Source organism: Trachurus japonicus, chromosome 3, assembly GCF_045865225.1.
Source record: "Trachurus japonicus isolate A0001 chromosome 3, Traja_1.0".
Taxonomy (NCBI): Eukaryota; Metazoa; Chordata; class Actinopteri; order Carangiformes; family Carangidae; genus Trachurus; species Trachurus japonicus.
The window spans coordinates 22502053-22516974 of NC_140909.1; the positions used below are offsets into that span (position 1 = coordinate 22502053).

Here is a 14922-nt window from a genome sequence, read left to right on the forward strand (position 1 = left end):
CATGGTTCGTTGAATTAAAAAAAATACATATATACAGTATACAGTTGCGATTGACATGATTAGTTGAAAGTCTCTCACACTATTGTTTTTTAACCTTACAGAGGAAGATGGTACAATTTTGTGACTAAAAAGTAACAACAGCTTTAGAAGCAGACATCATTATCAGAAAATTACTGAAAGTCTGTGTTTGTGTGTACAGTGCAGTGCTGGAGGGTAGCATCCCTCAATTATGCCTCCATCCCACCCGGACTTCCCTGGGCCTTTTGGGAATTCAGCCAAGCAGCAACCCAATCAGCAGCAGGCTTCTGTAACCTGTTGCAACCGCTGACTGTCTGCTGCAGGCACACCAGGAAATAAGAAAAGCTGGTTACTGTCCACAGTATGTGGAACATTTAATATATCACATTACTACTACCTGCCCAGATAGGAACAATGAACAATGTGCAGTAGCTACACTCAATAAACACCTCCCAGCATGCCTTTGAGCAAGGCACCTAAACACTGATGAATAAAACCAACTCAAGATAAGATATACAACTGGTCTTCATTGATAAGCAACAGATCAAAACAATGCATCTGTAATAAAGGGTTATTGACACCTCCACAAGTGTGATGTGACACACAAACACTAAAAAGCACACACACACACACACACACACACACACACACACATTTACAAATCCACAGGTTTGACCGATCAGGTTTGCTCAGATGAAACTACCTGTTGTGCATGCTGGCCAGCTTAGATAATGCTGCTGGCAATATGTCAGCACATACACAAACACGCACACATAAACATGCACACACACACATTCACTATCTCCTTCCTTGGTCTGATTAGTGGCCGGAACAATTACTGTAATCGTGTCATCTTAACGAAGCAGCAGATAAGGAGTAAGACCTTCCCTCCCCTCCATCCCTTCACCATTATCATTCACATCACCACACCCACACCCACACCCACACCCACACACATACACGCTACACAGACAAAATAAATACAGAGTGGGAGAAAGCTCCATTTCCTCCAATGTCCAACAGCATTTTCACACTAAATTTGGATGCAGACAAAATACATTCACAAATAGGCCTAGACAATGAAGCGATCAACAAAATGCAGGTGGCATGTCTTATGTGAAAAGGACACAGTGGTGTAAAAAGCATTACATCCATTACACCCCTATTTGTGTTACTAAGACCATAGTTCAAAATAATTCTCATAAAAAAATAAATACATAAAAACATTTTAAACTTGTTTGGATGGAGGCCAATGGGGGGGAAACACACAAAGACCTCTCACAGGCTCTAATGGCAAATTAGCTGCCAAATATGCCAATTACTGTAAAAGTCAGAACAGAAAGAGTTTGATGATAAGAACAAACAACACAATTGTTTGCGTTATACATTAGCACAGTGTTTTGTTGTTGTTGTTGTTTTGTATTTGGTAAATAGCCTAATATATATAACACATTTTGTGGCAAGCTGAAAGTTGAATGAGTAGTCTCACTTTTGTTGATAGGTGATCTCTTGGACACTTACCTGCATGGCTATGGGTAAACCCTAAAGGGATAGTATCATGACTACACAGAGGTTGATGAATCCCATCAGCCTGAGTAGGACTGTGTTTGGTGCTCATTGGAAACAGTTTGCAGTCTAACACACAAGACAAGGTCAATGAACATGTCTGTGCATCAGCATGTAAACATCACCATGACATTGTGAGCATGTTAACACAATGACATTGTCATTTAACTCAGGCCTCACTGAGCTTCACTGAGTTTCTCAAGTCTTATTAGCTCCACCAAGAACACTCGACTTCATCTTGGTTTCTGTTCATCTATTTCTTAGCAGCATCATTCAAAAAGCACGAAGGGAAGAGGCATGGGCCTTGGGGGAAAAAAACCTAAAATTAATTTGGGCAGATTCATAGTTTAGAAAATAAAACAAATATTTCTATTAAGTATTATTATTATTATTGTAATAATATTAAGTAAATAGAAAATAATCCTGCATGATAGTAAACCAGAATTTTCACGTATTTGTTCAGTGGTGGCTAATGGATGCATGGATATTTAGCATCTTTCCCTTCTTGGTGCCTCACTCTGTTGACCTCTGACCTCTCATTTAACCTGTATTTACTGTACATATCTGTGTGAAGGAGATAAGGAGAGGCTATTTCCTCATTACCAAGAGGGAAAGATGTTGATTGAAATTGAAGAGTATAAACAGTAGGTGTGCTCTTAATATTCTTCAAAGCCCCTGCCCTTTGCATAGGTAAACCCCATGGGTATCTTAATCACTCTCAGCCCTCCAGGCCTCCTTCAGTTGTGTGTGTGTGTGTGTGGGGAGGGGGGCATTTGCTTTAAACTAAGCAATGTGAAGGAAAGTAAACAGACCTGTATTTACGTAGCATTGTACGTCATGGTGGTGGCCACATACAGAGTGAGAGGATGGGTTTAGGGAGTTAAAATGAAATGCACTTGACCTTAGCTGACCTAATTATGAATATGGAGTAATGATTTTAAAAGGTTACATAATTTGATACTTTCAAAAATAAGCCCTTATAAAGAGCCTCATTAAATGATTTAATTAGTCATCACTCAGTTTTCAATCACACGAAATCACAATGCATTCTGTAACATGTGCCCCTTGGGTACACTCTTTTGTTCACTCACTCCCTTAGCCTCAATAAGTCACTCTCACTGAAGTCCATTTGACTTTTCAGATAATGAAACATCAGGTGCCGATGGGGACCGCCGTCACGAAACGCCCTCAGCAAGTGTCCCCACTCCGCCAGTCACCTGATCCCACCTGCCTGTCAACCTGCTCCCTATCGACCATTAGCTATACTCACCCCATCTCAGGGGCTAGATGGAGGCAGGTTTTCATGTCAGGTATATAACAGTGAAGACACAGGACCCCTTCCCTTACAAAGGCACCTCTAAAGGTTGCACATGAAGCCCTGGTTTGATAGAAACCAGAGGACACAACCAATGCAGGCACAGTATCCCATGATCCTTGTGAACATTCAAGCTGTCCAATTGTTACATGACAATGTTTATTAGCGTTTTATTTATCAGTTGCAATTTTGCAAGTATTAAGCAAAAACAATTATAGGGTGTAAATATTTGAACCTAAACATAAACATTTGAAACATCCTTCTTGTTCTTGTTCTTGTTAAGAGCCTCTTTCTCAAAATGCAGTTTATTATGGCACAGTGACTAGTACACTTGCCCTTTCTTGAAATAAGAATAATCAGAAAAATAATTTATCAAAAAACCAAAAAGAAATAGACTGCTATTCCGTTTATACTCTTAAACATATTATACTCTTGATAAAACTTTAATGAGTGAGTTCAGCGGTCAGATATATGCTCAACATTGAGTGTGTTGGATCCAAGTGATGCCAGGTTTTACTCCTTAAAGCATCATTTCAGTAACAGTAAATTTACATAAATGCTTCATCTGTTTACAATGTGTTTTGCAAACAATCCCCCTCTGAATCACAAATACACTCAACTCAGTGCATTTCATTTTCAAATATACTTTACTTTTTCTCAGTGTTCAAGGGACCAGTAACAATGGAATAAAGGCATTTTTTGTTGTTTATCTTTACTAACACTCATACACGTCCACAGAGATTTCACTCTGGGAATCACAAAAAAGAAAAAACCTGCAGCCCAAAATCCTTCAGACGTAAGCATGACGTAAAATGCTGGTACTTACGTGGTTCCTGGAAGAAAGAAAAAAAAGAGGCGGGGTACCGACCCTCTGCGTTTTTCTCCCCTCTTCCTACACTCTCGACACTGTGACAGCAAGAGTTTGAAATGCTTTGTCCTTTCCACCATCATCTGGGCTAGTTTCAGGTCATGGGAGGAAAGTAACAAAGTTTTAGTGGTGTTGGGGTAAAAGATGGATGGAGTCATTTATGAAATCTACTCACATACTATGAGGAAAACTGTCACTAATATCAACAAAGATAATCATGTTTTGTGAAAACCATAAATTTGTGTTCTAAGTTTGATCTAATTTTTTAACTTAAGTTTACCAAAAAGAATTTCAATAGGGAAAGATTTTTTTTTTTTCAAGTGATCAATTCCTAAATACAGTGATTTCTTTTAGCAGGCGGTTGCTTCCTAATGGTGGATCCAGATTACACTTCTCCTTGGAGTTGTTACATGTTGCAGCAGAGCGTCCTCTAGTGGTCTCACTGCTCCAATAAATATATTCCAGCAGCAGCCAGTGCTTCTTGTGCAAGAGACACAACACATCTGCTTCTTAATGCTCTCCTGACCTCTGACCCTTGAGGTTCCATTGTGGGGGGGGGGGCTCTCTCAGACAGAAGAAGATGCAGATTACCGCTGTGTTAAGAAAGGAGAGGAAACTCTTTTTTTTCTTTTATCCTGTATTTCCAAGCATCAAACTGAAAGGAAAATGTGAAAATTAATCATCTGAATCCCTCATTGTACACAACAGTACAGTGAGGGATTGTAACGTTATGATTGTGCAAATGAATTATGAGATATATTTGGAGAACATAGCAGGTTCTGTTTTTCTAAAAGGAGGGAAAGAATTAGTTCCTCTTTCTTCCCTTTTTCTCAGCTTTCATTAGGTTACATGCAGGGATAAAGAGTCTCATCATCAAACAGGAGAAAATGAGTAGGAATACTGAGATACACCCAGGCATTTAACCTCTTCCTGTGTGTGTTCGTGGTGGTCCACAATCTTGTTGATAACTTTTCTTTTCTTTTTTTTCTTTGCAGTGGTCCAGTGATTGTCAGGAGGCTAAAACCTACAAATGTATTTTTCAGTCGACACAGCTCATGAATTCCGTCATCTTAATTGTTCACCTTTTTATATTTAGTATCAGCTGCTCTATCCATCTGGCTTCACACTAGGCACTTCCTCACACTCACATGGGAGCAGCTCAACTGGTCCTGAAAAAATTGGCAAAGTGTTGTGAAAAATCTTGTTTTTCTTTTTTTTTTTAACCACTTGACACAAAGTGCAAAAAAACACCCTGAGGTAGACTGTAGGATTGGTAAAAAAAATAAAATAAAATGCCTTTATTTTACATGGCAATCATTTGAAAAACAGCCAAGACGTTGTGACCAGCACTGGTCTTCATTAGGACTTTTCTCAGCAGTTTGTTTTTTCATCTTTGAAAATGACCCCTGAGAGGCACGTGAAAAAATATTTGGACCACATTGTTTTTGATGGTGAAAAAAACAGTTAAAAAAACAGTTCTCAGAGCAAACAGACAAGTAGGCTATAACAGCTGACAGAAATGTGGCTATGAAGTTGTTGTGTGTTGATATGCTGGCAAATGAAAAAAATATATATATAGGGGAAATAAACATTTCACTAGCCTTTCAGGGCTAGGTACTCAGACCCACGGCACAGGCAAAATCTAAATTGACACCAATCCTTTGTTTCATTGAGGGATGTCTCCATACTTCCGGTAGATGTTTTTCAAAATAAAGGATTAATCCCCCCCCCTTTTTTTTTAAAAAAAGTAGGCTATTTTGTGCCTTAAAAAATTAATCTGTTACATAAACAATGCTTCATGGATGTTTTTTGCTGAAATTTTAAAATGTTTAAAATAGAATTAACAAGCTTGTCAGTCGTGGCAGTAGCCATAAATGTTTGTCGATTTATCTGAAATGAATTCCTCATAAATTCCTGTTTTGCTTATGGCTACAGGACACAATCCTGGATGGTACCAAGCCTAACGATTTGTTGACTCCACACTGAGCAAGTCATTACTGATTCTAAACATTTATCTTATGCATTATGGCAAAATGACCTGTCAACAAAGTGCAGAATTCTTGAAAATCCCTAATTTCAGTACAGATTAAAATGGTTGTTTTGACATGCAAGATAATTTCAATATTTTTAATTAATTTAAATGTGTTTTTTTGTTTTTTATTTCATAGTATGCAGTGTCAATGGGAGCTTTTAGATGGACAGAAGACTGTGTTCTGTGAACTGCAATTAAACTAAAGTAACCTAAGTGATGTAGTTAACAAAAGAGCTAGTGTAATGGGACTGAAGCTGATTCATAGGCTATATTTTGAAAAACGATGGACGGAAGTGTTACCAGGTGGCAACCCTCCGTGACGTCACCCATTGGTTTGTGAAGGGCCGTTTGTGAAGCCAGGAGATTGGCTTTCAGGGCGCCGCCATTTTTGATTTTTGGAGCCAGAAGAAACCATATTTGGACGAGGGGGCGGAGCTAAGGAGGTCGAGGGGCGGGTCGGACCCGTGTCTGCGAGGCTGCTAATTTACCCAGCAACACCGGCTAACTGCTGAGCGGCTACGCTGCTAACACCGTTAGCATCTACAACTCGAGGTAAACTTTATATTTAATGGTGAAAGTAATCTCAGAAGCTTATTAAATACATGTCCATGTTTGAACTAGCCTACATAAGATCCCATGAGGAGTAATGTGACACGTTATTGTAGCCGATGTTAGCATTAATAAGCTAATGTAAAGCTGTCAAACGTATTTTGATATTGTTTTAAATTGTTTTACAGAACCCAGAGACTAGTTTCTGTCTCAAACTGTAAAGCTGCAACACATTAAACTGTCATGGACTGAGACTGGTGGGTTACCGCTCCTGGACTTGATGTACCTCACCTGCATCACCGATGATCGGCTGCTGCAGCTCCGACCTGTCGACCACGTTACAGCATTCACCCAGCTATTAGCTATTTATTTTACATTCCTATTATATATATGCACGTCTTTTTTGCAGGTTACCAACATGTAGATGTACTGGAAATTCAGCTAATACAATACAAGCTTGTCTTTTGACAGTATAGCTCACCTTTACATCATCCACAGCTTATAAAACGTTTTCAGTGCTGTAAAATGCTAAAATTAGTGCATCTTAAACCTGAAATTAATTTATTTACTAAGAATTGCTTCACTGATTTTTAATGGGCCAGATCTGTACAGTAACATGAATGCCATGACACACTGCTGTAATCAATACATTCAGGAAAAACTTACAGGACTATTTCTATGTATGCTTTCATTACACACAAGAAAAATACAAATGTTTAATGTTACCCTCCTTGAAATAATAAAGCATCTAGAGATGAATATCAGAGCTTGTGCTTTCCTGATGTTTCTTGTCAACTAATCTATGATACTGAAAACAATAATTCACCAAAGTGTCACATTATATTGGCCACGAGGTTATGTTAAATATGTAAAAGAAATACTACAGTTTAATCACAGTAACTTTCTTTATTATTACATTTTCAATGATAATCATCGACTGAATAAAGCATTTGTATTAACTGGACTATGAAAATAGCTGCTTCAAAATCTTCACTGTCAATTTTAGGTTCACCCTAAAAAGTGTGAGGTCAAATGTGGACATAGAATAATAAAACAGTTGGTCTGTTCTCTCATCAGAGGTTTTCTGGTTTCATCATCATCACAGCTCCATAACTTCACATGATGTCCTCCTTCTGTTGGCACCGGTCACTCAGTTCTCACTGTGGCTCCTTAGAATCACAGTAAAACACAAGAACTTAGATTAAAACATTGTTGAGAGGTGCAGGACTGTCTGCTTCAGTTTTTTGTGTGTGATTTTACAGCAGTAAATGACAAATCCCCACCTGTAGTTATCAGTAACGTTACAGTATGATAACGTTACGAGCAAGATAACAAGTTGATGGATAAACCTGGGGGCTTTGCAGCTTGTAGACCGATCCTACCGATCACTGTTCTGCTAAACATGACGCCGTGGTCGTTAAATATTAAACCGGATTTATCCCGGTCCGGTAAAAGTCGGAGACGAGCTAACGGTTAGCATGGCTAACACGGGAGCTAACGGCGAGCTAACGTTAGCCGTGTAGCAAAGTGAATCGGTTATTCACATTAACTATAAATTAACTTGTCTTGGACGGTGACAGTCTCATGTTCTCCGGTCAGAACACACCGGAGAACACACGGGAAAGTAATCAGTGGTCTTCTGGAATATACAACAAATTAAGATATAATTTTTACACATTCAGAAAAAGAAAAAAATAACTTACTCACCAAATCGTGATATCAGCTTCCTCCGGTCTGTTAGCACCGTCGGACGAATCATAAACGAAAAACTGGGTGAAATTAATTAACTACCAACACTGTACCCGTGCTATCTATCATCCACACATATCGACAAAATATCAGAAATTAAATTAAAACTGACTGAACACAATACACAAACGACGGGAGGTCCCCTCCGGTGTTAATCCTCGGTGTCTGATCCACTGTGTCTGACCTGTGACGTCTCAGTCATCAGGCTGTCAATCATATTCCGTGCTGGAAGGTGATTGGTCAGTTATACCAACCTTTAAGGATTAATATCTAAATAATTATATAATTTTTTTCAGATGGACCACCAGGTCATATTTAAGGATGAGGAACTTTAGCTTTTTAGACCGTTATCAGTTGTGAAAAAAAATTATTGATCGAGTATTTCATGATTGAAAATGAATGGGAGTGGATTGGAACCAGGGCTTCTTGGAAACACCCCTAGCGGATCTCGGGGGGATTGCAAGTAAAGTTACTTCCGCGTTGGCTTCACTTTTCAGACCGGAAGTCTACGTCCATTTTTTTTTACAGTCTATGAGTGTTACCTTTAATGTATTTAGTTTGACAGCGGACACCGGAAGTGTCGCGTGACTGCGGTCCTGAACACATCTGGTAACAAGTGCTTTTTTTCCCCCTCATGTTTTATTCGAAATATTGATTCATTGTTATTTGTCAGTTAGGCATTAACCCATCTTAGATGTGTTTAGTTAATAATACCCCTCTGACTGACCAAGCCTGAGCCGGTTATGTAAGTGTAACGGTCCCCGGTGTCGTGCTGCTGCTGCTGTAATGAGTCCGAGTCCCCCATGGACCCTGTGGACACTCACGTTAACGTAACCGCATAACCGCGAAGTAAGGACTACACGTCAAACCACAAGGTAAAGAGTAAAACGAGCGTGTTTGATATGTAAAAAATCAAAAAACAAATCCAACTTAACGTAATGTAAGCGGGCGCAACTACTTTAAACTGATGTTTGTATCGTATTATTAATGCGGTAAAGGGGAAGAAGTTACATGACGCAAATGGGTTTTCAGCTATCTACTCTGTGATTTCAGTTTCACAATGATTTGACAGGAAAGTTTAACAGCGACATGTATGTGACCTGAAGTCGATGTTTAACAGTAGTCCCTGGCTTCTTTGACCAAAAACTAAGATAAATACTAAAAGCGGCGTGGAACAGTAAAAGCGACAGGACTAACTAAATACGGCACCGTTTTAGGATGGAAACTACACTACACGGTAAACTGTCGTCTTACCTCACCGATTGTCCACCTTAATTATTATTATTTATTCGTGGACATCGCCGTTTCTCGTATCTTTTAGCTCGACGCTGAGTTTGACAGGTGACTGTTGTTAAAAACCAACGCCGTGCTTTTATTTTGAAGAGGAAGCGGTGGGGCGGAAGGGCGGATGCTGCTCGTTGCTTGTACCTCGACACACACAGGGAGGACATAGTGGATCCCGTTGGGAAGCTGTACATCATCGTCAGGCGGCTCTCTCTCTGGAGATATCTCTCCGTTGTGCTTATAGGTTCACAGTGACACTTCTGGGATGAATCCTGTGAGGTATGTAGCTCGAAGGCTGGCTGGTTTCGGGGGGTGTTATGTAGTTAAACGGTGGGAAATGGCTCAACTACTTGGCTCTGTCCTGCCGCTGCTCCCCTTCAGTTTGCCTGGCAAATTAGCTGGCTAGCCCGTTTTTTTTGCCTTGCAAATAGCGTGTGTTTGCTCAGTCACATCCGCCAGCCGCTGGGATACCTCATATAATTTACATTTCTCCTGTTTCTTTCATCTCCTCCAGCCTCCGCGGATCTGAATTAGCCAGAAAAATGAGCAGGAGAAGAAGATAAGTGGCGGCCGCTGGCTTCCTGCGGGATTTTGCACAGGCTTTTTTTTTGTTTTTCCGTGGACATGCCTTGTCTATGGAGGAAAGCTGAGCGAAGCTAGCTGGCCGACAGTCCGGCTAGCGCAACATTTCCAGGATTTTGGATGACTGTTTAGCTCAAGAGCTGATTTATTTTGGATCAGCGCTCCCTGCCCTCCCTGGGTAAGGAGTCGGCATGGGGGAACAACCCAGCATGAACGGCTCCAATGTCAAGGTGGCTGTTCGTTTACGGCCCATGAACAGGAGAGGTGAGAGGGCTCCACACTGCTCCAATCTGGATTATTATTCATGTACTGTCTCCAAAAAAAGCATCCCTGTACATACCGGCTGTCTACATAATGTACATTTCTGGTCAACATACTCTAGGCTGTTGTACACACAGCACAGAATGGCTAATCATCACCATATAAATACAATACAAGTTAACATTATTGTGAGATACTGTCTCAGATTTAAATGACCACCTCAGGTTAACTATAAACAAACTGCACCTCACAGTAACAGTATCCACAGACTTGATTTAAGCACTCCCCGTTTAATTTCCTGGGAATGGGATGCCAGTCAGAAATCACCACCCATTAGTGAAATGAGCTGCTGCAGATTAAAGAAAGCTGTGGTCTGGCTGGCACATGGTTGTACTGAGCTGCTGTAGGGCTTCCCTCACGGCCGCCTGCCATTCGGCAAGATTTAAAGTCGACTTGCTGTGTGAGATCTGCTGTCTAGAAAGTAGTTTAGCTTCTTTGTCTCCTTCACTCGCTGATACACATGCCAATAGCTTCTTGACATCATCTGTCACTTGCTGCAACAGTGAGGCAACTCATTAGCTCGGAAAGGAGTTGCACAGCGATTTCGTCAACCTTATTTACCACTGTCATCCCTGCTTAACCAACATTAGGTCAACATGCATGTATTTTCAGTATCTTTCAGTATCTTCCCTGGGGAGCTTCATGCCCACTTACATCCGCATCTCTAATTTTAGAAAAGGCCAGGATAACAAAGGCTCAGTGTTCGACAAATCTGCATGCACGCTCAAATGCTCCGGTCAATTATATTGCACATTTTCAGTGCAGCACGCAGGAAGGCATGGATGACATTTCCTGGTTGATTGCCAAGTTGTGTTTTTGCCGTGGGAGACCATGTGTCCCATGAAAGGAGGAGGAGGAGAAGGAGAGCTGCTGAGGCAGAGTGGTTGACCGACAACTGGCAGAATAAATCACGCGTGTCCCTCTTTCTCACCCCTTTGAGCTGGAGAAGTCGGTCACAAGACCAAGGCAGTAGATCGCCCCTGTGTTCCTATAAGCATGGATTGAACATGAACTCTTACGTAGAGAAAAACAGACTTTTTTTTTTCCCGTGATGACTCTTTGTTACGTTAGACAATTGTTTTAAATCCAGAAAAAAAAAAATCCCATGTGCTGTCAACAAACACATGTCAGCTGACACTGGGTATTTTTTTTTATTATTATTATGACAAAGAGGCTGCAAATTAGCTCTGTCAAATTTCTATCTCAGGTCAGTTATATTAATAGCCTAGAAATCTAGACGCACCCTAGCGACATTTTAGTGATATAGTCTGGCTTGTCAGGCTAGTATATTAAGGGATTTACTGTAAATATGTTTCTCTGGCTAGTGGCTACATCATTCATTCATAATTATTTCTGTACACCTGACCACATACCAGCATGGCTATGTACATTTCTCCTCTCTCAGTGAACCTGCTGACCTGATAACTACAGGTGATGACAATCTGTCACCCAGATTTATTTGACTGAAACCATCATCTCTTCTGTAAAACAAAATCTGTCAAAAAAGAAAACCAAATAATGCTGAATTACCGGTTTTCTACTCATATTAGAACATAACTGACCCAAATGTCATCATCAAAAACCTGTGTATAAAATTTTATTTAATTAGACAAAAATGCAACTTTCAGATGAAGCTGGTTTGAAGCCAACTGACACGACTGGTTGAAAAATATAGTTTTCTAATCATGTGATACGTATTACTGCATCATAAATATAATCAGAGCAAACACTATGGTGTGTAGTGTTTGCCTACAGTTATGTGCAATGAATCAACAGCCTATTCATGTCGGTAACTGGTCCAATATAAGTCATTATGTGAACTTTCTGTCCTTCCACCTTCTGGCTGCAGACAAGAAAAGTTACATTACATTATTGTTACAAATTTACAAAGTTGTTGGTACCTGCGGTGAATGTTCAGCTTCACTGTTGCAATATCTCTATCATTCAAGACTTCTGTGAACTTTGTAAACAAATCCCTGCATGTCTTTCATTGCTCAGAGGGTAAATACAATTATGATTTTGGTAAAAAGGAACAAGAAGGCAAATTGATGGCTTGCCGAAGGCAGTGGGAATGGGTTTGGAAGCAGCAGTGCCACGTTTCCAGTAGTGCCTTTCTGATTTCCTCTCTTGCTGGTTTCCCTCTCTTTACATCTACCAGTGTGTATTTAAGACTTTTATGATTCCAGATAACCACCCAAAAGCCATATAAGCTTAGGGAAACATCATATGTCATTTTAAAACAGGTGACACTCAAAGATCAAGTCCTAGTCAGCCGGTAGAAGAATTGCTCTCAATGCTCTATTCCAGCTCCACATAATTTGGTATTCAGGCCTCTGCACATTCAAACCTTTGAGCTGCTGAAGCCAGTCACTGGTTAGAGGGAGGGCTGAGGACTACTCATTCACTTTGCTCACTCACATCTCCCCTGCCGGTGCACTGATTCAGACTTGTGACACCGAAATAACGAGCCGGCCGCGCTAACCTCGAGGCCACTGTCCCTGCGTGTCCCAGGTTGAGGAGGAGAGGTGGTGTCACTGCTTAGCTGGACAAAGGCAGGAAGGGAGTGAGTCTGAATGAATATTTGCTAACGTTGCGTAATGCTCCATGTTCCCATGGCTGTGGCCTTCGAAGAACAGAGTAACCCCAGGCGTAGCAACGGCAGCACCACGGCCAATCGGCTTCCTGGCTGATGTCAGGGCCCCTGTGCCAAAACCTCAGCACCGGTAGCCCAAGGAAAGGACCGGAGAGAAGGCCCGTGGAAAGTTGAGCCGCTTATGGAGCAAGAAGAGGCAGATAACAATGGTTACATTTATCCTCTCAACCACATCGCATCACACTTTCCCTTCCGTTCAGGAGGGAGTACAGCTGGAGAGCCGCGGGCATGTGGGTAATGTAGGCAGCAGCAGAGGAGAGGGCAGAGCAGAAAGTTTTCTCACTCAAACCCTCTATGTCTTTGTCGGCCCCCCTGTTTAACTTTATCTTCTCCCCCTACTGTCTATTTGTCACTTTGTCTCCACTGCTTCACCCAGCTTTTTTTTATGCTTTGTAGTCTCCTTGACAGCTCAAGAATTGGAGGGTGATTCAGGTCCTGTGACCTTTGACACCATGTTTCCATGGCTCTACCCCCATGTTCCTGCCAGGAACAACAGTGTTGAGGCTCTCTAAACAGACACTCTAACCTCAAATCAGACAGGCACAGTTAGCCTCTAGCCATGGGATATAGAACTGCTCAGGTTACGATTCGCTTTTGTGTCCCAGTGATTGATCAACCACAATCAGGCAAGTGGTAGAGTAGTGGGTTTTGACTGTGGCTGGTAAGTCACACGTGTCTATTCTAGCCATTCAGAACAGGTAACAAACTTGTGGAGCCCCTATGCACAGACAAAGTGGTCATTTGCATGTGTGTTTGTTAGGAAAACAAGACTTGCTGATTACGTATGTAAAACACCCTCTGGGCCACCTACACAGAAGTTGGAAACACTCACGCTGGCAGGAAACGCAGTGGGACAGGTGTAGCCAGGTACTGCTTGGCTAGGATACTATGCTATTACAGTACACCCCTTGCAATAGCATGCAGGTTTAATCACTAAATCACCAAGTTATCGTCCGGTGAAATTAGGAAAGGTTTATTTCAAATTGCTTTATTTTCTATACACTGTAATCAAACCTGGCTGCTGCACTGTGACAGGTCGATTATGCTGTTTCTCAACATTCCTGCTGAGAGCAGTTGTTGCTTGGCCAGAAAAAGCAACTGAAGGCACAAATATTATAAGATAACACTGTGTGCTACACATGTTGAAGTGTTGCCTCGGACAGTTCTTGGTGAAGACAAGAATTAAAACCACAGAATGATTTTCCTGTCTGGACACATGCTCTTGCATGCCTGCAGCATAATGGAGAAAACGATTATCGACAGTCATCTACATGCTAATACTGAGTCAAACGGTTGCAAAGCAGTAGAGGCTCAGCTTTGGAAAAGTCTTTGTGAGGGGAATCTAAGCAGGATTGGTGCTTGTTTACATGGGAGCCCTCAGCCAGTTCTTACATCTGAAGGACAGTATTTATTGTTGGTAAGTTTCCTCACTGATGTAGTGTCCTTGAGCAAACAATGATATGCAGCTAAAGGAGTGCTGTTGTAGCACTGACCTCTGACCTCCCTCTAAAGGGGGTCGTAGTAGAAGAGAATAGGAGAGGATATCCCACACAGGGGGCAAAGATTCTTCTTGAGTTTCATTCTTATCTTATCAACTCGGTTAAACGATAAGAATTTGTCACTGGATTTTGTTGCCAGCTTCCTAATTACAGAGAAAATCATGTGGGTGACGTGACCTTTTCCCTTGTTATTGATGAGTAAACCTGGTTGAGACCATTTTCATTAGAAACGTACAGCACAATCCCAGTTATGTCAATTAAATTTTTTCTTCACACTTCTCAAGACGGTTTTATTTTGGCCTGTTACCACGGTGATAATGTATAATGATGCAGTGTGATAAATTGCCGCAATAGGCCATTAAAAAAACAAGAAGGATTTCAGTGGCTGTGGCCCAAGCATTCACCAACAGCCACCAGTAAAACACTTGCAGTGTGTTGTTGCTGGTGAATTAGTCTGCTCTGCAAGCAACCAGTTGGTAAATGCTT

At 41.1% G+C, this 14922-nt stretch overlaps 1 protein-coding gene across 2 annotated transcripts in view; it reads left to right on the forward strand.

Annotated features, from left to right (window-relative positions):
* Positions 1–8681: 8681 nt before the first annotated feature.
* Positions 8682–14922, forward strand: part of kif13ba (kinesin family member 13Ba) — a 41050-nt gene continuing 34809 nt past the window's right edge. For both annotated transcript variants that reach the window (XM_085766949.1, XM_085766940.1), the window contains exons 1-2: positions 8682–9660; positions 9896–10227. In XM_085766949.1, the coding sequence (XP_085623075.1) occupies positions 10155–10227 (73 nt within the window). In that variant the 5' untranslated portion in view covers positions 8682–9660; positions 9896–10154. The remainder of the gene's footprint in view (positions 9661–9895; positions 10228–14922) is intronic.